Genomic DNA, 25,932 nt, shown 5'->3' with positions numbered 1-25,932 from the left:
ACAGGAGACTAGCAGCAGGGTCAGACTTCCACCTGGGAGGACCCTAAGGCTACTTTACTTGGCTCCTTCACATACCATACTGCATGAAAGACAGTGTTCAAAGAAGCAAATTCAACTTTAGTTCTTGAAAGAGGAAAATATTACTATGCCGTAAGTTAAATTCCCACGTTCAGACTTTTGACTTTTGGGATAAGGTTTGTGTTATAGGAAACGTTACTACAAATTGTACTATGTGAACTTGGACTAAAGAAAATCACCAATAGGGCTTCACAGCCCTGTGCAGAGAAAGCTGAAGAAAAGCAAGAAGCTCTTAAGGACAGAGAATTGGAAATAGCCTTAGGATAATACTTTCACTGGCAAAATTCCAAGATAGTGCCTAAGGCCGAGGAAATGGACAATTGTATGGTTTTCATAAATAGATTACAGCCAGGAGTTAGCTTGTTTATAACAGCAAAACAAAAAAGAATATTCTTAACAATGATTAGAAATACATATTCTTTTATATAGTTCATAATGTCCTTACCTCACTGTTTCTTTTAAGCATAAACACCAGGTTAGCATTTCCACCCTTAAAACAAAAAATACACATTTTAAAAATGATGATCTTGATGCAAAAGTTATATGCAATGTGTTTCTAAGTTACACTGTAGTTTCCTATTTTTTTCTACTCTCACTGGAAGGTAGTATAGTTCTAAGGTTCAACTATTTATTATTGAAGTCATATAAAGAGATCAGGTTTGTTGGGGAGGCTAAAACAAAGCTCTTAATGAAACTGATCCTGGCAGAAAGATGGTGGAATTAAGAATGTAAACAAAGTGTTTACACTCTAAAATAAATCTAAACCAGGGAGGACAAAGCGCCAATGATGTGGGATTCTCAATTGTATAGTCTTTTTTAATACTGTGCTTTCCCTCAAAATAAAAATTTTACTAAAAGTAGAAAGTCAAGCATCCAAAACAAGATTAAAGTAGAATAATTTTAAAAGTTTTGAATTCTGAGAAAAGTGCCAAAGAGGTTCAGATATAATGTGTTCTAGAAATAAATACCTTTTTCAGACCACTATCTGATTCTGTTCTCCTAAGATCTTGGCCATCATCTCCTTCTTCCTTCTCGCCTCCTAAATAAAAAACAAAGCTGTTTTTAGTTGTTGTTTTTAAGTTGTGAAAGAGACTAGCCAAGCAAAGAATATGATATAGATAATTTAGGGATATGATATTTCTGAATTGTATTAATACTTCCCCTGCCCTCCAAAGGAAAATCTACTTGGAGTCTAAACCATTATTAGTAATTTCACTCATGCAAAAGCCCTAGAAGCAGGAAGGAAAAAGAAGTAAGGTTGAATATCCCTGCCTTGTCTAAATGCATGGGATTAGAATGTTTTGAACTTTGGGTTTTTTTTTTGTTTCAGATTTTGGGTTATATGCATGTTATGAGTTATCTTGAGAACAGGACCATGCCAAAACACAAAATTCATTTGTTTCATATATACCTTTATACACAGACTGAAGGTAATTTTATACAATATTTTTAGCATGCCTATGTTCTGACTATCCACTAAGTGTGGATTTTTTTCATTTGTGGCATCATTTCAGCACTCTAGAAGTTCTGGATTTTGGATTTTGAATTTGGGGGTTAGGGATGCTCAATCTATATTATTATTTCTTTGGCTATAGCTTAGCTGAGATCACAGAAGAATATTTTTTGTTAGTCAAAATGAACATGACTGAGTTTTTGTTTTTGTTTTTTGAGAGAGAGAGAATTTTTTAATATTTATTTTTTAGTTTTTGGTGGATACAACATCTTTATTTTATTTTTATGTGGTGCTGAGGATCGAACCCAGCACCCTGCGCATGCCAGGCAAGCGCACTACCGCTTGAGCCACATCCCCAGCCCAATGACTGTTTTAGAATGCCACTAAAACATTTATTGATTAAATAGGACAGACAAGATGGAGCTACCAGAATACAAGTCATTTTTAGTTGTGTGGGAGAGTCAAGGAGTGCTTACCTTTGGAAGCACTCATCTGATGGCTGTCAAACCCTCCAAAGGTCTCTGCTCTCCGGGGCAGAGAAATAGGGCCAGCCATGACTTCTTGCTCAACAGGGCTGCTGATGGCTTGCCCAAGTACACCTCCCAGGCTTCCACTCACCAAACCCTGAAGGATCTCCACTGGAAAAAAGGTAACACACAAAGCTGACCTTCAGTTTTTCAATGAGGAGGAAACCATGTCATGGTAATGCATGATATGTACAGGGAGCAGGATGAGTGTTCTCAGAGTGACTGGGTGACTTTTCTGGTCCAGAATGACTCAGTTCAGGGTATACGTTTTAGCTGGATTCTATGGAAACATTTCAAGATGAACCTTCAACTTTACTTTTATTAAATCTGGGAAATTTGACAGTTTAAGGAAGGCAGAGTAATTTACTGGAAGGAGCATGGCTTCTGGAATTAGACCCAAAAATAATCCCTGAAAGCAAGGTAGGTCAATGTGAAAACAGAAGTAAAACTGGTGGGGTTTTGGTCCCTCTGATGGCAAGGGGTTCAAGGGGCTCGAGGAACCTAAGCATCTGACTTCTCAAATCTCACCAATTTGGGCTCTTTTCTAGGGCAGAGCCTACAGAAAGGAGAAAGTGCTAAAAGTTGAGAAGAGGGACAACAGGAATGAAAGAAAGAAGGTCCTGAGAGAATCAGAGGCAGGAAATATCATAACAAGCATTACATTAAAAAAAAAAATCCTACAAAAGCTGGGCACTGTGGCAGCCTCAGCAACTTAGTCAAAATAAAAAGGGTTGGGGCGGGTAGCTTAGTGACAGAGCACCCGTAGATTTGATCCCTGGTATTGCAACAAAACCACACAAAAATAAGAGAACTACCAAGTGAGAAAAGTTATCTGAACCTCAAAGTTTAAAAAACTAATTTCATATAAAAGTACTGAAGCTGAATCCCATATAAAGTTAAGAAATGGAGGGAGGGTAGAGAACAAGGGGAGTAACTTCCTTAAAGACAATATAAAAAAAAACATTGCAGAAAGATATATACAGAAAACAAAAATGCTTAAACATGTTGAGAAAACAAACAAGATGTGAAAAAACCTAAGTCAAAATTAGAAGAAGAGATGAGGTGGCAACACTCAAAGAACTGAAACAAACAAACAAACAAAAAACCCGGCTCAACAAGTAAAAAAAGGAATAAATATTAAAAATGAAGAGATAAAAAGTATTAAAAGTAAAGTACTAAATACTGAAAATATGCAAGATGGACCATCACTTGGGCAAATGCAGTTCCTGGAGAAGCAAACCACACAGGGAACAGGGAGAACACCTGAAGTCTGTGATTCAGGAATGCTCTGCTGAAACCTGTGACCACATCAAAACAGACACTCAACCAAAACAACCAAACAAGAAAGCAGTCTAGTACAACTACTTGGACTTAAAAAAAAAAAAAATCCTTTGGTCATCTAGGCAAGTGACTTCCATGGGAAAATTAAATAGTCATCAGCCTCTGAGAGTAACACTTTATGCCAGTACAAAACAAAGTAATATTGGAGAAAACTAACACATCCAAGGGAAGAAAAAAACAGGCCAAGAATTTTACATCCAGCAGAAGAGATTTTCAAGTACAAAATGCTCAAGTGATTACTGACATGCACGAATTCAGGATATTACTCTCATAAGGCTTTCCTAAGGTATCTCCTGGAGATAAGCTTCAGACAACCATAATGAATAGAGGGACACTGACCTAAGGACTGATGGTAAGCTTTAATTTTATGAGCTTGTAGAACAAGAGTATGAGAGGAGAGCTCAGTATAAATGGTTACAAGCTGACAGTATAGACACAGAACACCTACTTAAATACATAGGGAGAATGGGGCTAATGTACAAAAATTATGTTTGGTAGCAGGAGTACCAGTATTATTTATTTGACACTGTTGTGTGTGTTAAAGTAGAATAAAGACAGTAAGTAAATACAGGATATTCTAATTCTATGATGCATCTTTGAGAATGAAGATTCATAAGGTGGAAGGAAGGACAGAGATGTAATATGAGACATTAGGTTAAAAAAACCCCTATACTTCACAATTTGATTAGATACATCAACATGAATTCATATAAATATATTCACCCAACTCTGTCCACTGAAAAAGCCCAAGCTAGCAACAATGACATATTGAGTAATATTGACCATCCTTAGTGTCCATATTATAGTTTTAAAATATTATTTTCCACTAAAAAAAATTAGAGCTCTTGGGAAAATGGTTGATTCCTTTCTGGGACAGAAAACAATCAAGATGAGCCTGGACCATCTTACTCTACCAGATAGTAAAAAGAGTTCTCAGATGACTATGGTCATGCTACATAATGCAAAGTCAAACAAAGAGATGCTCACTGGCAAAGATGGGACACTCTGAGCTTTAAATGACACTGAGAATTGCAATAACTTGGAACTCAGTGAGTGTGTTTAAAACCATGAATCCTCCATATTTATTTTATTTATATTTGATTGAACATCAGTGATCCATAGGCTGTACCACTGAGCTATACCCCAGAATCAACAGAAAATGGCTCAACAGGTGAAAAAAGGAATAAATATTAAAATAAAAATATTATTAAAAATATTATTATTAAAAATAATAATAAGGCTGTGTCGGGCTGCAGGAGAAGATGGCGGTCTCCACAGGAGTTAAAGTTCCTCGTAATTTTCGCTTGTTGGAAGAACTTGAAGAAGGACAAAAAGGAGTAGGTGATGGCACGGTTAGCTGGGGACTTGAAGATGATGAAGATATGACACTTACAAGGTGGACAGGCATGATTATTGGGCCACCAAGGACAAATTATGAAAACAGAATATATAGCCTGAAAGTAGAATGTGGACCTAAATACCCAGAAGCTCCTCCATCAGTTAGATTTGTAACAAAAATTAATATGAATGGAATAAATAATTCCAGTGGAATGGTGGATGCACGAAGCACACCAGTGTTAGCAAAATGGCAAAATTCATATAGCATTAAAGTTGTACTTCAAGAGCTAAGACGTCTAATGATGTCCAAAGAAAATATGAAGCTTCCATAGCCACCAGAAGGACAAACGTACAACAATTAATTTTAGTGAATCTCAAACTTGTCTTAAATCAACAACCTTCTACTCATATTAATGTCTTGATTAAATATCATAATGCAAAATTACCCACACATTAAGTAAAAGAATTCCAGCTGGTAAACATGACCCGGACATTTGTAAGGATATATTTAATACATGTACACCCATTATGTTTTCAGGTAACAGGAGGAAAAATGCAGCACAATTTTTCTTTCTTTTGTTAAAGCACTGTCATTTAAACATGAGCCTGGAGTACTCGAAATAGAATTCAGGTTTACAAGAGGAAAGCATGGCAAGAAGTGTCAGATGCATTGGAAACTTGCGTGTTTCTGAAAAGTAAAATCTCAAGAAAGACAAACAGAAATGGCATGCTTTGTCCATCTCGCTTAGTGAAAGAGCTGCAGTTGAAATTGTTTAAGTAGCAGGTACAATGAATATTGTCACAAATTGTGGTAATTTTTGAAGCGGTGTGGGTGCTGACTACTAGTAGTATCAAAAATATGTTCAGGATTGTTTTGATACCTGTATTTATAATAAAAAATGTTGGGGGGGTCGATGGATTTCTGTTAAAAGCAGTTCCTGTGTGTTACATGTAACATGGTAAATATTTGTTTACAGTCTTTGTTTAATAAACCATGCATTTAAGTTTAAGTGAAGTCAACAAAAAGGAAATAGGTGTATGGATATGTGATTTTGAGATTAGTTAGTCTTAAAATGTAAATAAAATGTGGAACGTGTCCTCAGAGACTGTGACATTTCTATTATATTAATGTATATGTGCAGTACCTTGCCAAGGTGGCAAAAACTGGAATTATTGTAGCTTTTCATTCATATACACCCTTTATTATTTATCCTATTTTGTATACTTGTGAATTGGGATTTTCAGAGTATCTACTTTAAAAATTACATAATTAATTAGTTTAATTTCTATTTCAACAAGGAGGAATCCAGGTATTATATTTTAGATTTGATTTTACCAGAAATATAATTAAAAAGATCTTTGAATTTTAGTGATTCGTATAGAATTACAGGTTGCAAACTATTCAAACACATATTTTTTTTTTCTTTATAACCTTTTTTCTGTGAAACTTTTAGTTAATATATTGAACTAATTGCAGACATTGCCTCCTCAAGTTAATGCTTTTCATACTAACCAGGATTAATATATCTATCTCTGTACTCTAACAAATACGTAATCCCGAAGGTAGAAACTAATTTTTGTCTGCTTTTACCAAAGCTACATGAAGTTTCAGGTCACTGTTTTCACTTCCAAGCACTGGGTATAATGTTTTGTTGAACATGTTGTTTTCTTATGAATTCACTGAAGCATATCAAAGGCAGTCAGATAGGCTCCTTTTATTTTGGCAAGTTTAATAATTTGTCTCACTCTCAGCCCAGAATATATAGGTAAACCAAAACCATGATTGTCAAAATATCAAGTTATACGTTCAAACTTTGTTAACATAGTAAAGGAAAAATAATCAACTTGGAATTGTTTTAAAAGTATTTGAAATATTTTAGTTACTTTTTTTGGTAATGGGGCTTGAGCCACGTCCTGAGCCCTATTTTGAATTTTATTTAGAGACAGGGTCTCACTGAGTTGCTTAGTGCCTCACTTTTACTGAGGCTGGCTTTGAACTCTCCATCCTTCTGCCTCAGCTTCCAGAGTGCTGGGATTACAGGTGTGAGCCACCACGCCCCAGCATTTTAGTATAACATTTAGTATAGGGATAGATGTCTCAAACTTACCCTGATGTTTTTTTATTAAGCTCATTCAAAGTTAAAGCCTTGAGCTACCTTAATCACTAATGCATTCAAGTCCGTAATAGTTTATGTAAACTTATTATTTTCAACATGGCTACTCTATTTTAATTATCAAAGATGTCTTAAATACTTTTAAAATGACATGTGAAGAACATACATACAAATTAGAATGTGTAATTTATTAAAATAGACCAAATGAATTGTTACCTTGGAATAGTCTTTAAAGTTTTTTTTAATGGTTAAAGATTAAATTGGATTACATTGACACTTTGTAGAATTTGATGGTAACTGATGGTACGAGTCAGTTCCACTTCGAAAATATGTCTTGTCATATATGGAAGCTAGTAATTTTGATTGCTGTTGGAAAGCTGAAGAACTCATGTCCTCTTTCCTTGTCCCATATCCATCATTGTGAATGCTGCCCCCACCTTTAGTATATGTTGTCAGTCAGCCCTATAATGTTTCCCTTCCTTTGTTTTTTGGGATTATGGATCTCTGCAAAAATCTGCATGCCAATTAACTAATTTCCAAAGCAGAATCCATATTGCATGTCTCAATCAAGATGTACATGGCAATCTAAGACACTGATTGATATGAGTTAACATAGAGCTGCTCTAAATTATAGTAATATTTCTAAGATAGCAGTTTTGAAACAATTTTTCCTTTGTTTTGTAAAGTGGTGAAGGTTGTGAGTTATGTGATATCACCTTTCAAATGAACTGTAAAATTGCCTTAGAAATTTGTTTAAAAGGCTAGCAAGTAAGACCCTTGAAGATGATCACATATTAATAAAGATTATAAAAATAAAAAATAAATAAATAAATAATAATAATAATAATAATATTAACAAGAAAAAAAAGTATGGTTCCTCCCTTCAGAAGGACCATAAACCAATTTACTAACTTTGGAAACTGATAAATAAAGGGAGGGGGAAAAAACCCAAGAATTTACCCTATTTTTCCTATGTTACCAACTCCCCCCCACCAAAATAACAGCAACATAAAAGGGGAGTCAATTACATATTTGGTGCCTCCTGACAAAGAATGCAACACTACAAAAACACAGCTTGCCAAAAGTAATCAATTCTGAGCAATTAAGCCTCTGAACTCAGCTGTGAATTTGAAGGAAAGAGAGGCCAGAACTGCAGTATGAATAATACTCACCTTTAGTTTAAACAGCTCAGATGATTCAAAGACAGACTATATACAAAGAAGGGGACAGTGTGTAATTACTAGTAAGGGCAGAAATATCTGCTCCTATTGGAAGGAGGGAGATGTGATGGGAACTGGGTACCTGGAAGGGCTTTTAGGGTGTTTGGCTACATTGTATTTCTTGACCTGTATAAGGATGCTCAACTGATAATTGAGCCAAGGGTTTACTCTAATTTTCTGTATCGGTGCTTTATTTTACAATAACACAGTAAAAACTGTTAACAGTGTTTAATCCACATTGGGAGAGGCCAAAGAAGGAGTAATACTAAATGGTAGTTACCCTCATTTATTGCACTTTTCATTAAAGGTCCTCCTTTGAGAGCCTCCTCTGTGTTCGAGCGGAAGAGAGTTCTAGGGCTTTGAGTTGGGGAGCAATCTTCTGGCAAGGGAGTGCTGCACTCAGTCATGTCCCGGAAAATCATCTCCTTTTCTTCCAATAAGAGGAGGATCTGTTGGTCCTTCTGCTGAAGTTGTTCTTTAGGGTGGATGGAGAAAACTCATTAGTGATTTGTTTAGAATTTTAAGATGACTAAAACATGAGCTCCACCTTGTGGAAATTTATGGAAAAGGCCAAGACAGAAAATGGCTTCCTCTACCCCTTTTCATTTTTTAAAAAATATTTTTTAGTTGTTGATGGACCTTTATTTTATTTATTTGTATGTGGTGCTGAGAATTGAATCCAGTGCCTCATGTATGCTAGAAAAGTGCGTTACCACTGTGCCACAACCCCAGCCCCTACTCCTTTTCATTTTGCAGGCAGTTATCAAGTTTATAATCTATAATTGCTACCTGGAAGATCACCTTGGCATATCTAACCAAATAAGTCTGTACTTTGTGTTTCTGTTCCCTTATTCGGCTTTTTATTTTTCAACCCATTTCTCTCCTGATTTGGCCCCACCATTTTCAGCCAACTGCTTTCATTACTGAATTCAAAGAGAGCTTTTCGTTTTTCGTGGTGCTGGTGATTGAACCTTGGATCTCTAGCATTCTAGGCAAGCATTCTGCCACTAAGACACTTCCTCAGATCTTTTTATTTTGTATTGAGACAGAATCTCACCAAGTTGTCCTGACTGGCTTTGAATTCGTGGTTCTTCTGCCTCAGCCTCCTAAGTAGCTGGGACTACAGGTGTGTGCCACTGTACCCAGCCAGAGATCCTTTAGTTTAGTTTTAGGTCTTTTTTGTTGTTTTTGTTGCTGTTAGTTGTACATGGACAAAATGCCTTTATTTTATTCATTTATTTTTATGTGGTGCTGAGGATCAAACCCAACACCTCACATGTATTAGACAAGTGCTCTGCCACTGAGCTACAGGCCCAGCCCTAGTTTTAGGTCTTTTCCAACAGATGATTACTTCCTCCTTTTGAGACAATTTCCCTCCTTCACTTGAATACATCAGTTTTATTCCTATCACTCTTTCTCAGGGCACTTCATGGATCTGCCATCTGCCAGGGAGTGGCATAGCTGGGTTCCTCCCATGGTTCCAACCTCTGCTGCTTTCTACACTTTTCTGCTTGGGGATCTCACTCCCATGGTTTTAATTACCTCCTGTATGCTAATAATTCCCAACAAGCATTTCAAATCCTATTCTCTCTTTGAGTGTCAAACCTCTGAGCCCCACTGTCAAGTGGCCATCTCTAATTCTCAGGATGTCAGAAACCAATCTGTTTTCTGGTCTTGCTATCCTACTCTTTCCTTTAGCTTATGGTCTCCTCCTCAGCACTCCCAACCCTTCAGGTTACCCAATTTAGAGTCCTGAGAGTTTGTCTCCTCACTCTGTTCCATCATTCACATCCAGTTGACCAAGTTTTAATCATCTTATTTCCTATTCACATCAGTCCTCAATCTCATTTCTCACATATCTGGACCTAAGAGTCTCCAAACTGATCTATTACCAGTGGACTCCCACTCCCTCCAGCAATTGTCTAAATGGGTTCCAACACATATTAAAACTATTTTTTAAAATTTTATCATTAAGCCCTTGTTTCCTTTCAAGACCTGGTTCCTTCCCAGCTTAAGCTGTTGTCTTGTCAATTAGCCTTGACCCTCCAGATACCTCAAAACTGTCATTCTTTGCAGATACATCCAATCCCTTATCTTATTCTAATTCGGGGAGATAATTTTTTTTTTTCAGATGTAGCTCAGGCATTAACTTCTCTGTAACTTATCAGAGGCAGATGAGCAGATCTCCCACACTTTACATGTGTTTATGGGTCTCATAACCACTTTGTGGCCCGTCATTCCCTTATGTCTACATTGTTGGAGTATGAGTTTCCCCTAGTATCTAGTAGGACACCTAGCCAGGTGCCTAACAAATGTTAATGGAAGAAACATTTTATCCTTGTCATCCTAATCATTTGGTATGTAAGATAAAAACTTGATAAAATTGGCTCCAGCCTAAACCTGTCCATTTTTTTTCCTTCAATGAAACAGAATGCTATCCCTTTATACAGCTTAAAGGACTAACAACACCTTAGTGTTTACATTTACTTGACTTTCAGCCTGATTTCTACTCAAAGCAGTCTTTATTTTGGAACATGGAATAAGCCATGTGAAGGGGATGAGTATCAGGTCCTTCTGTTTATCTCATCCTGATAGGAATTATAATTTTGGCTCAGTCACTAGCTATACATTCGACTCTAGGTTGTTTGGCCTTTGGGGTCCTCAGTATTTCACCTGCACAATGAGAAATAAAATATTTGTCTTGTAGAGTACTGATAAGAAAAAGCAGATAATAAATAGTGGTCAAACATAATCAATAAGTACTTTTCTTCCCAAACCACCTCACTACTTATTTATGAACGTATGGATGACTGAGAAAGCCAGGACTGACAGGAAGATTAACAGGAGGATTATGTTCCTCAGATACCTTTCTTCCTTTGTTTTAATCTTAGATGTGACCATGAAATTTGGTAAATTCTCTGTGATAAACACAAAGAATGTCATCAGGGTCCAGGAATACTGATGCTGGAAAGATAATTAACATTCTCTTGATCTATATTGGACCATTCTTATAGCCATTCTTTGCCAAGACTCTTTTGTTAGGAACTCTTCATTTCTCTGTTGTCAAGGCCTGCTGAGATAGCTCTGGAGCTGAGGAGCAGCCAGTACCTCTGGAAACCACTAACAGTCTTTTGCAATCATAGACTTCCCACAGACAAAGGCCCTGGACCAGTGACCAACAGTTACCTTTTAACTCCCGGGCTTTGGTATCCAGCACTTTCTTTTCTTCCTCATTCTCACTAGGAATTCCTTCATCTTCATCTCTGTTCCTAATAAAATCAAAAGAAAAGACAAAACAAAAAATTCCTAAGGTATCAATTTCTCTGATTACTGCCTGATCTATTATGAAATTACAGAGTTATCAAGAGGTCTAGGAAGGGTGGGCCCTAGTGTTTCACTTACAGTGTATTGATTGTGTCCTGAATGATCTGAATCCAGCTGTTTCGCTCCTCTTTGGAGCTGGCATGGACCTCCACCATCTCTGGATCTTTTATTCCCATACTGATCAGGAATAGACCTTTCTCCTCATGTGCCACTTCTCTTACGATCAGCTTCTTTAAAGAGATCACTGTTGATTTCTGGTCCTAGAAAATGGGAAAGGGCAAATATAAAATATGTATCCAATGTTCTAACTTTTAAGAACAACTCTTATCTAAGATAAGACCAGATACTGTTTAAGTGCGTATGGATTAAAAGAATAATGGCAATTTTATGATAAAGACAAATATCTTACTATTTCATTTCAATTTTAAAAAACAGAAAAAGATTTCCAAAAAGGAGATGATAGTCTATAGCTATAAAGCTTCTAGTCATGTTTTTCACATAATGACTCCAGGTTCCCCACAGACATATCATACACGAGCACCACTTATGAGATCAAATCATGAGAATCACTTCAGTGACAAATTTCTATTCAAATCATCAAACGTTCTGCGCAATAAAAAGGATTGTGAGAGAATAGAAAAATAATTTTGGCAGTGGGAAGGAACAACAGAAAATCATGAGGCTATGTAAGAAATTACAGGAATTGATCCTGAGCCATTTAATTTTCAGAGGGTGGGTGAACCATGAGTTAGTGATTATACTCCACACCTAACCTAGTTGTTTTGGATAGTATTAATTCCAAACAGAAGAAAGTTAACAATTCAGCTTACCAATGATGCAAAGATGTACTTCTGGTCTTTTTCTTGAAGGAAAACTAAAATGTCAGTGAGAAGAACTGCTTGGACCTCTGAAAAGCAGCAATGGGGAAAGATAAGAGGGAACAATGATCACTAAATAGTTAACTACAGCCAGAAGGGTTTTTAGTGAAGGAGTTTCAGTCATACACCCCACAAGGGTAAACACTCTTCCTCGATGCAGCAGTTTTACAGTTCTGTAGGACTAGTCCCAGTCACTAGATTTCTAAAGGCATTTTAAAATGGGGTTTATCACCAAAGCCTTATCTTGGAAAAGTTTAAATACTCAGTCCTGAAAAGATACATTTTAGAGGGCAAGATTTTAAGAATGCTTTTAAGAATAGTTTTAAATTTTGATTTCAACCAATGTTAAACAGCAACCTAGAGCAACATTTTCCACAAAATTCTCACATTATAATCTTTCTCAACTTATGATTACACTCATGGGAAACAATAGCCATGAAAGTTGATATACAGAAGTATCTAAGTCTAACAAAAAGTAGATTTCTTCTGTGCCCCCAAAAGTACAAGAATGGCCTCTACAGACACTCTCTGGTCTCATAAGTACAAGTGAATACAGAGGTCTGTTCCCTGCTCCCACAGGCAGTAGTCCTCTTCAATGTCTTCGTGATAACACCTTCTCTTCCTTTCTATTAAAACATATACATATGCTTGGCATGTGTGAGGCCCTGGCTTTCAACTGCAGCCCCTCCTTTCCCAAACCAAAGCCAGATTAACATCTCTTAACTGGTTGCAAGAATTAAACACATAAAAACAAAACAATAACTTCCCCAAACTCCACAAACTCTTGCTCTAAGTAATCTTCTAGGACTACAAAGTGACATTTTTCCATTACTCTCTTAAGGACAGCTTGACATCTCTGAGCCATCTACTGAGGGCTCACAGGCTGTCCCCTTACATATCTTTACTCTAGAAAGTGAAGCCTATGATTCCTCGGAAAAAGGATGGAAATGATTTGTGTAGCTCTCTCCTGGCCTTGTCTTAAACCTCTGCCATACCAGAATCCCCTTTCTGTGAAATTCACTTCATAGTCATAAAAAAAATAGAATGAAGGATGTCCGTTTTTAAGGAAGGTCTAATTTTTCAACTTAGACTATAGTAATTTTACATAAACTATCATTAGGTTTGACACATTTATTTGTCTGAAGTTTAATTTTAGATAATTTATGTGTTTGAAAAAACAAAACACAAGTTTCAATTTTATTGAATCCTGACATTTATATGATTGGTGTCTATGTATTAGAGAAAAACAATCTACCCTTTTCAAAATTACTCAACATAGAACTGGCTGTTTTTGGCACAAGTTCACTTAGGGGTGAAAATGTCTAAACACCAATTCGTTCTCCACAGATGCATTTCAAGCCAGAAAATCTATCCTTATAACACTGGCTTGACCACAATTTTTTTTTTTCAACAGTTGGAATCCACTAGTTTTTATTTTGTGAATCAATAAATAAACTGCTATGCAAAGGAAAGAATATACTGCGAGATTCAGAGAGCAGCGGCTTTAGGAAATCCAGGTCCTTACAAGAGTGTGCAGATATTTTTGAAATGTCAGCCTGCTCAAAAGACAGCCTCAAGGGTGAGTGTGGAAAGAGTCCTGAGGCAGAGCTCTTAGAACATCACAGGATATTAGGGCTGGAAGGGAGGAGCTTGATTCAAGTACATCACAGAACAGTGAAATGCACAGCTGTTTGTGGCACAAGAGACATTTCTTTTCTGTGATTACCCTGTCCTTATCTTACATGTCTTCTACTGCAGGGCAGGCCTGGATTAGCACTTCCCTGAATCACAACCATGTCCTGATGCCTCCATCACCAGTCTCTCTTCACACTCAACTCTACACTCCATCTAGTCACTGTGCTAAAAAATGTCTAATAAATCCCATTCCTTTTAAAAACCCCTCCATTGGGCACCCATCCCTGACCCACATATGTCAAGAGTGGCCACTGATGCCTCGGTGTGTACTATGCTTCTCATTACAGTGCAGCTCCAGCAGTTTTCTTCAGGCCTATTTTCCATTCTTCCCTGTCACTCACTGTGCAATCTGTTTGAGAGCCTGGGCTGTCTACTTCTCCAACTCCATGTTTCCACACTTGCTAGTCCCCACCACCAGGAATAATTCCACTACTACCCACCTTTTTCCCTGTTCCAGCACGTATCAGATTCGATAGCAAGTATCTCTTTCCAAGTAGTTTTGTTTTGATCCCAGATTCATTCATGTTTGAAAATAGTTGACTGCCTGGGGCTTCTGTAATACTATTCCAAGCATGGTGAGACTCTATGGTAAGACTATGGTAAGGACTCCTCTGATAGCAGTTACCTACATCATTATATCTTAAAGATGAGAGAACATTTCTGGATGATATGAGTTAAACTTACCTTTAAGGTCTCTGAAGCTGCAAGGCCCTCTAACATCTCCTGGGAACAAGTGTTGTGTTTTCAATCTCACAGATGCTTTCTGAGTCCTCCCTCCTTGTAACTTTTTTTCCACAGGCCCTAATCCCACACTGGTCATTCCTCTCATAAGAGAATGCATCTTCCTTAACTGCTTGCACATTTGTATTAATTTTTAATTTTCCCCTTTATTTTTTAAAATCTTATTTTCCATTTTCCCCAACTGCATCATTTCCTTGTTTACTTAATTTTATTTCATATGATTTTTGCAAACTATTTCCAACCAGGCTTTTTTTTTGGAAGGGGGGCTACCGCGGATTGAACTCCGGAACACTCAACTACTGGGCCACATTCCTAGCCCTGTTTTGTAGAGCCAGAGTCTCATTGAGTTGCTTAGCAGTTCGCCATTGCTGAGGCTGGCTTTGAACTTGCAATCCTTCTGTCTCAGCCTCCTGAGATGCTGGGGATTACAAGTGTGTGCCACGGTGCTCGGCTCAACCAGTCTTTTTTGATCTAAGATCACAATTAAATGATTATTGCTCCTGAGTGATGTTTGGACATAGGCTCCAGAGGGAAAAAAAAACCTGTGGTGAATTTTTCCAACAAAATACTTGGATTTTCTCCTCAGGCACATAGTCAGACACAAGTAAGCTGAGCCTTACCTTTCAACCTTCCAGCAGCACTCTTCAGAAACACGCTTCCATCTCTTACCAGCTTCTTCCGCTTCAAATCCTCCTTGGCAAACATCTGACCACTCTTCATCCTCATGATTGACTTGCTATCTGTCTTTGTATAAATCTCATTGAGACGCACTTTCTTTTCATAACTTGCCACTTTGTTGTCTACGGCTCCAATTACATCCTTCACCAGGCTCAAGGACTGAGTTAGGTCTTCTTGCTCTGCTTCATTGTCTTTGGAACAAAGAATAATTCTGCTATAATGGCTTCCTTCCAGACTAGAGTAGAAGGGGAGGGAGTCCTGCCTTTTTGTTCCACTTCATCATTCACCCTCTGTGGTTAGGCTATCAGAGTGCAGACACCACGCCAGAGGTCACATGCTCCTCTCTCTTGCATTTTTAAGTCTAATACTAAGGAAGGTTAGCAGTTCTCAATAATACAGATAATATGAATTTATATCTCTGTTCAAAATAAAAGAAACCCTACATTTTAAGTAGGGAGGGCTAGGAAGGAGCAACAAGTTATTTATTTCTTTATTTTACCAAATCTTTAACATAGCTAGCTAGCTTGTAATCTTTAATGTTAATGTAAATGCTTAGGAGAACCTAAGACGATAAACCAGCATGCAGTGATTACATGAGAAGCAGCAGCAGTTCTAGCACTCATGGGAAGAACTGGTGGAACTGTCTGACAGTATAGCGATCAGGGAAATTAGCTGCTCAGGGCTCTGAACTCTTCATGGAATCAATAAGTACTCCCTTTTCCTTCCTGTTATCATCCATCCTAAGTCTGGTGACATAACATTCCAAGTTTTCACTAAAGAAAACTGTTTTCAAGATAAAGCACAGGCTCTCTTTTAGACATAATGCAATATGAAACAGCTTTCTATGGTGGTCTCTAGCGCTACAGGATAGAATTTGGTCAACAGTGCAATGGCACATAAAACTGAGTTAAAAAGGAGACTCACCTTTGGTACATTGCAATATTCTTTGGAACAAAACTGGGTACTTGGTGATCCGCTGGGTTACAAGTAATATGCACTCTGGGATCCCAAGTCTCCTTACCACTGAGCTGCTCATCTTCTTCTGCAAGGGAGTAAACAAACTGTTAGGAACTTCTGCACAAGGAAGACTGCAGCTAAAACTGACAGTGATGTATTGCTCTTGATGCAGATTTTCATGTTTCACAACAATACCTTTACAAAGGCCTGAAAACGCTTATCCTTTGTATAAAGATCTTTGAAGTAGTTTACGGATTGGTTGTGTTGCCCACAAAACTTGCCATATGTCTTCTTTAAGCGTTCTGCATTCTCACCCGAAAACTGCAGAGGAAAGAGAATAACGGTTATGCTCTATCTCAGGGGATCATCCTGTAAAAAGTTTCCAGTCCATTTGTAAAAGCTAAGAATGCTTTCTCATAAATTCCCCTTAAAGATAAATTGACAGCAGCTCTGGAAAATGGTTTGGCACTCCATTAAAGGTCAAACACAGAGCTTTCATGAGACCTACTACTTCTACTCCTAGGTGTATACCCAAGAGAAATGAAAACGTACATCTACATAAAAACTTATGCACAGGGCTGGGGATGTGGCTCAAGTGGTAATGCGTTCGCCTGGCATGCACGGGGCGCTGGGTTCGATCCTCAGCACCACATAAAAATGAAATAAAGATGTTGTGTCTGCCGAAAACTGAAAAATAAATATTAGAAAATTCTCTCTCTTTTCTCTCTCTCTCTTTAAAAAAAAAACAAACTTATGCACAAATGCTCATAGCAACATCATTCATAATAGCCCCCAAATAGTAAAAAGAATGTCCATCAGTAGATAAAATAAATAAAACATGGTATCCATACAATGAAATATCATTCAGTCATAAAAAGCAACAAAGTACTATTACACGCTACAATTCTGAATAATCTTTTTTTATTTTTTTTATTGTTGGTTGTTCAAAACATTACATAGTTCTTGACATATCATATTTCACACTTTGATTCAAGTGGGTTATGAACTCCCATTTTTACCCCGTATACAGATTGCAGAATCACATCAGTTACACTTCCATTGATTTACATATTGCCATACTAGTGTCTGTTGTATTCTGCTGCCTTTCCTATCCTCTACTATCCCCCCTCCCCTCCCCTCCTCTCTTCTCTCTGCCCCCTCTACTGTAATTCATTTCTCCCCCTTGTATTATTTTTCCTTTTCCCCTCACTTCCTCTTGTATGTAATTTTGTATAACCCTGAGGGTCTCCTTCCATTTCCATGCAATTTCCCTTCTCTCTCCCTTTCCCTCCCACCTCTCATCCCTGTTTAATGTTAATCTTCTTCTCATGCTCTTAGTCCCTACTCTGTCCTTAGTTACTCTCCTTATATCAAAGAAGACATTTGGCATTTGTTTTTTAGGGATTGGCTGGCTTCACTTAGCATAATCTGCACTAATGCCATCCATTTCCCTCCATTTTCTATGATTTTGTCATTTTTTAATGCAGAGTAATACTCCATTGTGTACAAATGCCACATTTTTTTTATCCATTCATCTATTGAAGGGCATCTAGGTTGGTTCCACAGTCTTGCTATTGTGAATTGTGCTGCTATGAACATCGATGTAGCAGTGTCCCTGTAGCATGCTCTTTTTAGGTCTTTAGGGAATAGACCAAGAAGGGGAATAGCTGGGTCAAATGGTGGTTCCATTCCAAGCCAGTCATGAAGGGCCACATATTGTTTTATTATGTTTATACAAAAATGTCCAGAAGAGGCAAGAGAAAATATATTAGCAGTTACCTAGGATTAGGGCAATTTGATGTTTTTGTGTGAAAGGGAGCAACTACTAATGAGTATGGGGTTTCTTTCTGGAATGATAAAATGTTTTAAAATTCACTGTGATGGTGGTTATACAACTCTGAATATACTAAAAACAATTTAGCTTCACATTTTAAATGGGTGGATTGTTACAGAATAAGAATTTTATCTGAATAAAACTTACATTTTCATGATTTAAAAATGCATTTCATGTCTTAAAACTTTGACCTCCTTAATTTAAGATAAGGGCTGGGTTTTTCTTCATGAGATACTTTTACTTCAGGTAAGCAGTTTTAATAAACCTGCATACCCTTAAATAATTCCCAAATCTGTGCAATCTCAAAGATCCATCTGAAGTAATGTTCACCTTGGGGTAAATCAGTGAATTTTTGTAAGGTGTCTATCTAATTCATGCTAAGCACTGATTTCCATGCACTAAAAATCTCCAGACATATTACACTTTACCAAAAAAATCTGAAAAGCAGACTGGGGCTATAGCTCAGTTGGCAGCGTGCTTGCCTTGCATGCATAAGGCCCTTGGTTCAATACCCAGCACTATACAAAAAAAAAAAAAAAAAAAGAATTTGGGGCATGGATTATGGCTCAGTAGTAGAGGGCTTGCCTTGCACGTGCAAGACCCTGGGTTCAATCCTCAGCACCATATTAAAAAAAAAATTTTTTTTGAAAAGGACTCAGGGTAGTTTTTCCTATCCCCACTTACCAATGGAGAAACCAGCAGAAAGATCATTATTTACTTATACCCTAAAACAACTGCCCTAAAAAATAAAATCCAGCACTGGTGCACAGAAATAGACACCAGTACTATGGTTTCAATCCCAGTGTCAATGATCTTACTAGGGGATGTATATAAATGTAAGGAGCTACAAATGATAATATAAGTCAAGGTTAGGTGAATTGCCTGTTGAAGGCCTTAAAGGCAGAGAGGTAAGGCAGAAAGAGTGGAATGGAAAATGACTGGAAGGCTCTGTTGCAGATGCCCTGTTCAATATGCAAATCTGCCACACTAGATTTGCATTTATTTCACAACACGCCTATTTTTACTTCTAGAATAGCAGTTCCCTGAGGCAGAGGTCCAAGTCATGTTTAACATATCTGTGTATTTACCAGATGCTCAGTAAATACTTCAAGAATGAATGAACACAATAATGAATTAGTGAAATGAGCAGGATGGGCTAATACAAGGAAAAGACAAATTTCTAATTCTCAGACAAATGTTCCAGCAATTAAGCCTCTGTTCCTGCACAAAAGCAGAGATTTGCTGGGGGAAAAAATACTAATTGTACTGTGTTATACCTGTAAGTTTTATTTTTTTCAAGAAAATTTTCTGAACAAACCATTAATAGCTGCTTTTGACAAATACATCTGCAAGTATCAAAATAACTTTTAGATAAATTTTCTTAGAGTTGGAGTGAAACCATACCACTATGATAAAAATATCAACAATACATATTTTAGTTATGTATTTCACAGAGAGTCTCTTCTTCAATTTTCTATGTTCAGCCGTTTTTTTTTTTTTTTTTTTTTTTTTGGTAAATGAGATTAGTCAGAGGGCAAAGGTGAAGACTTCCAATAAGTTTTCTTTGATTTCCAACTCTTTTTTACTGTGTTATCTACTGTGTGTTAGGTACTAATATATAACATATTTATCTATATATCACACACACATACATACAGATATTTCCCTTTAACTTTTTTAAATAGCAAAGCAGAGAATCCCTATTGTTCTTTTTTATAGAAAAGGAAATCAAGGCTCAGAGAGATTAACTTTCCTAAGCTTACACAGGTAAAAGGCAGAACTGAGATGTGAATGTATGGTTCCTGAGCCCCGAGGCTTCACTTTTCCCCCTCATAACAAGTGAGAAGAACCAGAGACCCTTCCCGTGGCTCACCTGATTTACAAGCACATCCCCTATCCTCTTGATAAGAAAGTTCTTTTCACTTTTATCCACCACAGACTCCTTCTTCCGCTCCAGAATCCTCTGAAAGAACTGGCTATGGATACCAATCAGCTCATCCAAACAGGGAAACAGCTTTTCCACCATCTGCTGCTCAAAGAGCAGATCTGTCATCATCCCCCGACTGTACACATCACTCATTATCTTGAGAGTTCGGATGTGATGGAACTCTGTCTGCATTAACTCTGGGAAGGAGGACAGAAATCAACAATTTTTATTTTTAATTTAAATGAGCATTGTCCTTCAAAGATCAGCTGCTACAGTCATAAGGTTATTTTGGAATTCAATTTAAACTTTAAAACTGGCTCAATAGCTGTATTTTCCCTAAGGTTTTCTCATCTTAATCCTCCACTTTTCACATTACCCAACACTATTTTCTGATGACAGGTATACTTAAGTACGGGTTACACCAAGAATGCTTCACTGGATTCAGCACCTCTCATAAATGACTGTTTCTGTTCTCTATAAACAACTTATATTTCTTCTACTTTCAAGTGTAGCTGAGGAACAAAACTGCACTTTCTCCTTTTTTTTTTTTTTTGGTAGTGGGAATTGAAGCCAGGGGCATTTACCACTGAGCCACCTTCCCAGACCTTTTAATTTTTTATTATGAGACAAGGCCTTGCTAAATTGCTTAGGGCCTCACTAAGTTGCTGAGGCTGGATTTGAACTTGTGATCCTCCTGCCTCAGCCTCCTGAGCTGCTGGGATTACAAGGATGTGCTACCATGCTTGGCTCAAAACTGCACTTTCATAAGAGATCTCTTCCTAGGACTGCTGTGCAACTGAGCACTCATATATAAATAAAACACTCAAGAAAATGAAAAAGAAATAGAATAGGGCAAAGGAAGAAAAGGATACAAATAAGAACTTGTTTGTGTACCTCAAAGTTTTTAAAGGAAATCTTTAAAATCTTAAAAATCAAAAGTTGATTTTTCCACAGCCTGTCAAATCAATAGTTTAAAAATGTTGAACAATGCAAATCAAATGTTAGCAGAGCAAATGAAGAATCTCACCATAAATCACTTCTTGCCGTTTGACCACATCTTTCTTTTGCTGTTTCAGAAACTTGCCATCCACTATCCGACTCCAAGACTCTGCTTCTAGCTGTTTGGAATCAATCTCAAAGTCTCCCATTAGCTGTCCTTCATTCATGTCTGTACCTACTCCTCAAAATATAAAAAAAATTAATATTAGAATCTTGAGTCTGTGACCTCTAAAAAGCCTAGGTTGGATAATTCTTAGGTTGATAAATGATTTCTTAAGAAACAAATTAACACATTAACACAGGAGTTCTTCATGGAGAGCATATCCTGGTTCTAGAAAATAATCAATGTCCTACTTGGGAGTGACTCAGACTCTACATTCAAGACTGGTTAAAAAAGATAAATAAAATATAAATCAAACATATGAATAAGAGATGATTCCCACATGAAGCAGGAACTGGAAGGGATCTGCTACCTTTACAGGTTTAATAAAGTAAGCTTATCATGCCAAGAGAGCTAGAACTAATAGTGCACAAAAGACTAGGGAAGAAAAGTCATTTCTCCACACAAGGGTATGCCCACATTTAAAGTCAATGGCACAATTAACAACTGGTTAAGGGTGATTACCAATTCATTTTAATGCATTTAATGCTTTACAGACAAATTTAGAGAAGCTTCACACGGTAAGGAAGAGGTAGGCACTATTAATAATGGTGTTCTATGTAAAGGCACATTCTCTACAGAGGCATATACTCTACAGAGGCATATAATACAGGCCACAACTTCCTCTTACCCTCATCAGTAAGTGATTCTGTTGACTCATTGACCTTGCTGATCTTATTCAGTGAGTCTGTTGAATGAGACAGGAATTTCCAGGTGTTGGACATGCTCTCATCATTGCCAACTCTGGGGACAAAAAGAAGTACATTCTATCAAATAGCAGTGTTCACACACTTAAAGAAGTACCTGAAAAATTCTAAAACGATAGCTGCTTGTAAGTTCTACAGTGACTAAAGACCAATTACTTACACCAGGCACAGAGCAACAACACTATTCTTAAAGTTTGGTAGCATTTAATATCCTTGCAAACATAAAACTTTTCAACTCTTTGAGACTTCTTTTTTTTATTTAAATGATAATCAGCAAAGAAAACTTTCTTCACTCATATCATGTACATATTATATAAGAAATTTTTTAAATTTTTTTTATTGTTGGTCGTTCAAAACATTACATAGTTCTTAATATATCATATTTCACAGTTTGATTCAAGTGGGTTATGAACTCCCATTTTTACCCCGTATACAGATTGCTTTATCACATCAGTTACACTTCCATTGATTTACATATTACCATTCTAGTGTCTGATGTATTCTGCTGTCTATCCTATTCTCTACTATCCCCCCTCCCCTCCCCTCCCTTCCCCTCTCCTCTTCTCTCTCTACCCCCTCTACTGTAAATCATTTCTTCCACTTGTATTATTCTTCTCTTACCCCTCATTTCCTCTTATATGTAATTTTGTATAACCCTGAGGATCACCTTCCATTTCCATGCAATTTCCCTTCTCTCTCCCTTTCCCTCCCACCTCTCACCCCTGTTTAATGTTGATCTTCTACTCAAGCTCTTCGTCCCTACCCTGTCCTTGGTTACTCCCCTTATATCAAAGAAGTCATTTGGCATTTGTTTTTTAAGGATTGGCTAGCTTCACTTAGCATAATCTGCTCTAATGCCATCCATTTCCCTCCAAATTCTATGATTTTGTCATTATTTAATGCAGAGTAATACTCCATTGTGTACAAATGCCACATTTTTTTTATCCATTCATCTATTGAAGGGCATCTAGGTTGGTTCCACAATCTTGCTATCGTGAATTGTGCTGCTATGAACATCGATGTAGCAGTGTCCCTGTAGCATGCTCTTATTAGGTCTTTAGTGAATAGACCGAGAAGGGGAATAGCTGGGTCAAATGGTGGTTCCATTCCCAGCTTTCCAAGAAATCTCCATACTGCTTTCCAAATTGGCTGCACCAATTTTCAGTCCCACCAACAATGAACAAGTGTACCCTTTTCCCCCACATCCTCTCCAGCACTTGTTGTTGTTGGACTTCATAATGGCTGCCAATCTTACTAGACTGAGATGGTATCTTAGGGTGGTTTTGATTTGCATTTCTCTGACTGCTAGCGATGGTGAGCATTTTTTCATGTACTTATTGATTGATTGTATGTCTTCCTCTGAGAAGTGTCTGTTCAGGTCCTTGGCCCATTTGTTGATTGGGTTATTTGTTATCTTATTGTCTAATTCTCTGAGTTCTTTGTATACTCTGGATATTAGGGCTCTATCTGAAGTGTGAGGAGTAAAGATTTGTTCCCAAGATGTAGGCTCCCTGTTTACATCTCTTATTGTTTCTTTTGCTGAGAAAAAATTTTTTAGTTTGAGTAAGTCCCATTTGTTCATTCTAGTTGTTAACTCTTGCGCCATGGGTGTCCTATTGAGGAATTTGGAGCCCGACCCCACAGTATGTAGATCATAGCCAACTTTTTCTTCTATCAGACGCTGTGTCTCTGATTTAATATCGAGCTCCTTGATCCATTTTGAGTTAACTTTTGTGCATGGCAAGAGAAAGGGATTCAGTTTCATTTTGATGCAAATGGATTTCCAGTTTTCCCAGCACCATTTGTTGAAGATGCTATCCTTCCTCCATTGCATGCTTTTAGCCCCTTTATCAAATATAAGATAGTTGTAGTTTTGTGGATTGGTTACTGTGTCCTCTATTCTGTACCATTGGTCCACCCGCCTGTTTTGGTACCAGTACCATGCTCTTTTTGTTACTATTGCTCTGTAGTATAGTTTGAAGTCTGGTATCGCTATACCCCCTGATTCACACTTCCTGCTTAGCATTGTTTTTGCTATTCTGGGTCTTTTATTTTTGCATATGAATTTCATGATTGTTTTATCTATTTCTACAAGAAATGCTGTTGGGATTTTGATTGGCATTGCATTGAACTTATAGAGAACTTTTGGTAATATCGCCATTTTGATGATGTTAGTTCTGCCTATCCATGAACAGGGTATATTTTCCATCTTCTAAGATCTTCTTCTACTTCTCTCTTTAGGGTTCTGTAGTTTTCATTGTATAAGTCTTTCACCTCTTTTGTTAGGTTGATTCCCAAGTATTTTATTTTTTGGGGGATATTGTGAATGGAGTAGTTGTCCTCATTTCTGTTTCAGAGGATTTGTCGCTGATATACAGAAATGCATTTGATTTATGCGTGTTGATTTTATATCCTGCCACTTTGCTGAATTCATTTATTAGCTCTAATAGTTTCTTTGTAGACCCTTTTGGGTCTGCTAGGTATAAAATCATGTCATCTGCAAATAGTGATAATTTAAGTTCTTCTTTTCCTATTTTTATGCCTTTAATTTCTTTCGTCTGTCTAATTGCTCTGGCCAGTGTTTCGAGGACTATGTTGAACAGAAGTGGTGAGAGAGGGCAACCCTGTCTTGTTCCAGATTTTAGAGGGAATGACTTCAATTTTTCTCCATTCAGAATGATGCTGGCCTGTGGCTTATCATAGATTGCTTTTACACTGTTGAGGTATGATCCTGTTATCCCTAATTTTTCTAGAGTTTTGAACATAAGGGGATGCTGTACTTTGTCGAATGATTTTTCTGCATCTATCGAGATGATCATATGGTTCTTATTTTTAAGTCTATTGATGTGGTGAATAACATTTATTGATTTCCGTATATTGAACCAGCCTTGCATCCCAGGGATGAATCCTACTTGATCATGGTGTATAATTTTTTTGATATGTTTTTGAATCCGATTCACCAGAATTTTATTGAGGATTTTTACATATAGGTTCATTAGAGATATTGGTCTGTAGTTTTCTTTCTTTGAAGTGTCTTTGTCTGGTTTAGGTATCAGGGTGATGTTGGCCTCGTAGAATGTATTTGGAAGTTCTCCCTCTTTTTCTATTTCCTGAAATAGCTTGAAAAGTATTGGTGTTAGTTCCTCTTTAAAGGTTTTGTAAAACTCTGCTGTATACCCATCCGGTCCTGGGCTTTTCTTAGTTGGTAGTCTTTTGATGGTTTCTTCTATTTCCTCTATTGTTATTGGTCTGTATAGGTTGTCTATATCCTCCTGACTCAATCTGGGCAGATCATATGACTTAAGAAATTTATTGATGCCTTCACTATCTTCTATTTTATTGGAGCATAAGGATTCAAAATAATTTCTGATTATCTTCTGTATTTCTGAAGTGTCTGTTGTGATATTGCCTTTTTCATCCCGTATGCTAGTAATGTGAGTTCTCTCCCTTCTTCTGTTCCTTAGCATGGCTAAGGGTCTGTCGATTTTATTTATTTTTTCAAAGAACCAACTTTTAGTTTTGTCAATTTTTTCAATTGTTTCTTTTGTTTCAATTTCATTAATTTCAGCTCTGATTTTAATTATTTCTTGCCTTCTACTTCTTTTTTTTTTTTTAAGAGAGAGTGAGAGGGGGGGGGGAGAGAGAGAGAGAGAGAGAGAGAGAGAGAGAGAATTTTTAATATTTATTTTTTAGTTCTCGGCGGACACAACATCTTTGTATGTGGTGCTGAGGATCGAACCCGGGCCGCACGCATGCCAGGCAAGCGCGCTACCGCTTGAGCCACATCCCCAGCCCCTTTCTACTTCTTTTGCTGTTGTTTTGCTCTTCTTTTTCTAGGATTTTGAGAGGAAGTATGAGATCATTTATTTGTTGGTTTTTTCTTTTTTTAAGGAATGAACTCCAAGCAATGAATTTTCCTCTTAGAACTGCTTTCAATGTGTCCCATAGATTCCGATATGTT

At 37.2% G+C, this 25,932-nt stretch overlaps 2 protein-coding genes across 13 annotated transcripts in view; one reads left to right on the top strand and one right to left on the bottom strand.

The window, feature by feature from the left end:
- Positions 1-25,932, bottom strand: part of AKAP13 (A-kinase anchoring protein 13) — a 351,990-nt gene that overhangs the window by 11,171 nt on the left and 314,887 nt on the right. For 10 of the 12 annotated variants that reach the window (XM_081292573.1, XM_081292574.1, XM_081292576.1 and 7 more), the window contains 13 exons: positions 21,896-22,008; positions 21,133-21,285; positions 20,052-20,302; positions 16,540-16,665; positions 16,312-16,429; positions 15,330-15,578; positions 12,226-12,302; positions 11,474-11,655; positions 11,258-11,340; positions 8,352-8,546; positions 2,008-2,169; positions 1,047-1,117; positions 524-568 (listed from right to left, as the gene is read on the bottom strand). In XM_081292573.1, the coding sequence (XP_081148699.1) occupies positions 524-568; positions 1,047-1,117; positions 2,008-2,169; positions 8,352-8,546; positions 11,258-11,340; positions 11,474-11,655; positions 12,226-12,302; positions 15,330-15,578; positions 16,312-16,429; positions 16,540-16,665; positions 20,052-20,302; positions 21,133-21,285; positions 21,896-22,008 (1,825 nt within the window). The remainder of the gene's footprint in view (positions 1-523; positions 569-1,046; positions 1,118-2,007; positions 2,170-8,351; positions 8,547-11,257; positions 11,341-11,473; positions 11,656-12,225; positions 12,303-15,329; positions 15,579-16,311; positions 16,430-16,539; positions 16,666-20,051; positions 20,303-21,132; positions 21,286-21,895; positions 22,009-25,932) is intronic. The other 2 variants (XM_081292572.1, XM_081292577.1) reach the window with 2 other exon arrangements.
- LOC308647964 (ubiquitin-conjugating enzyme E2 variant 2-like) lies at positions 4,621-5,793 on the top strand. The gene has a single exon (XM_081292585.1). The coding sequence runs from the start codon at positions 4,662-4,664 to the stop codon at positions 5,067-5,069; it is 408 nt and encodes a 135-aa protein (XP_081148711.1). The 5' UTR covers positions 4,621-4,661; the 3' UTR covers positions 5,070-5,793.

This window comes from Spermophilus citellus (genome assembly GCF_964194105.1).
Source record: "Spermophilus citellus genome assembly, chromosome: 4".
Classification (NCBI taxonomy): Eukaryota; Metazoa; Chordata; class Mammalia; order Rodentia; family Sciuridae; genus Spermophilus; species Spermophilus citellus.
The sequence above is the reverse complement of the archived record's forward strand: the minus strand, read 5'-3'. Positions and strand labels throughout refer to the sequence as shown.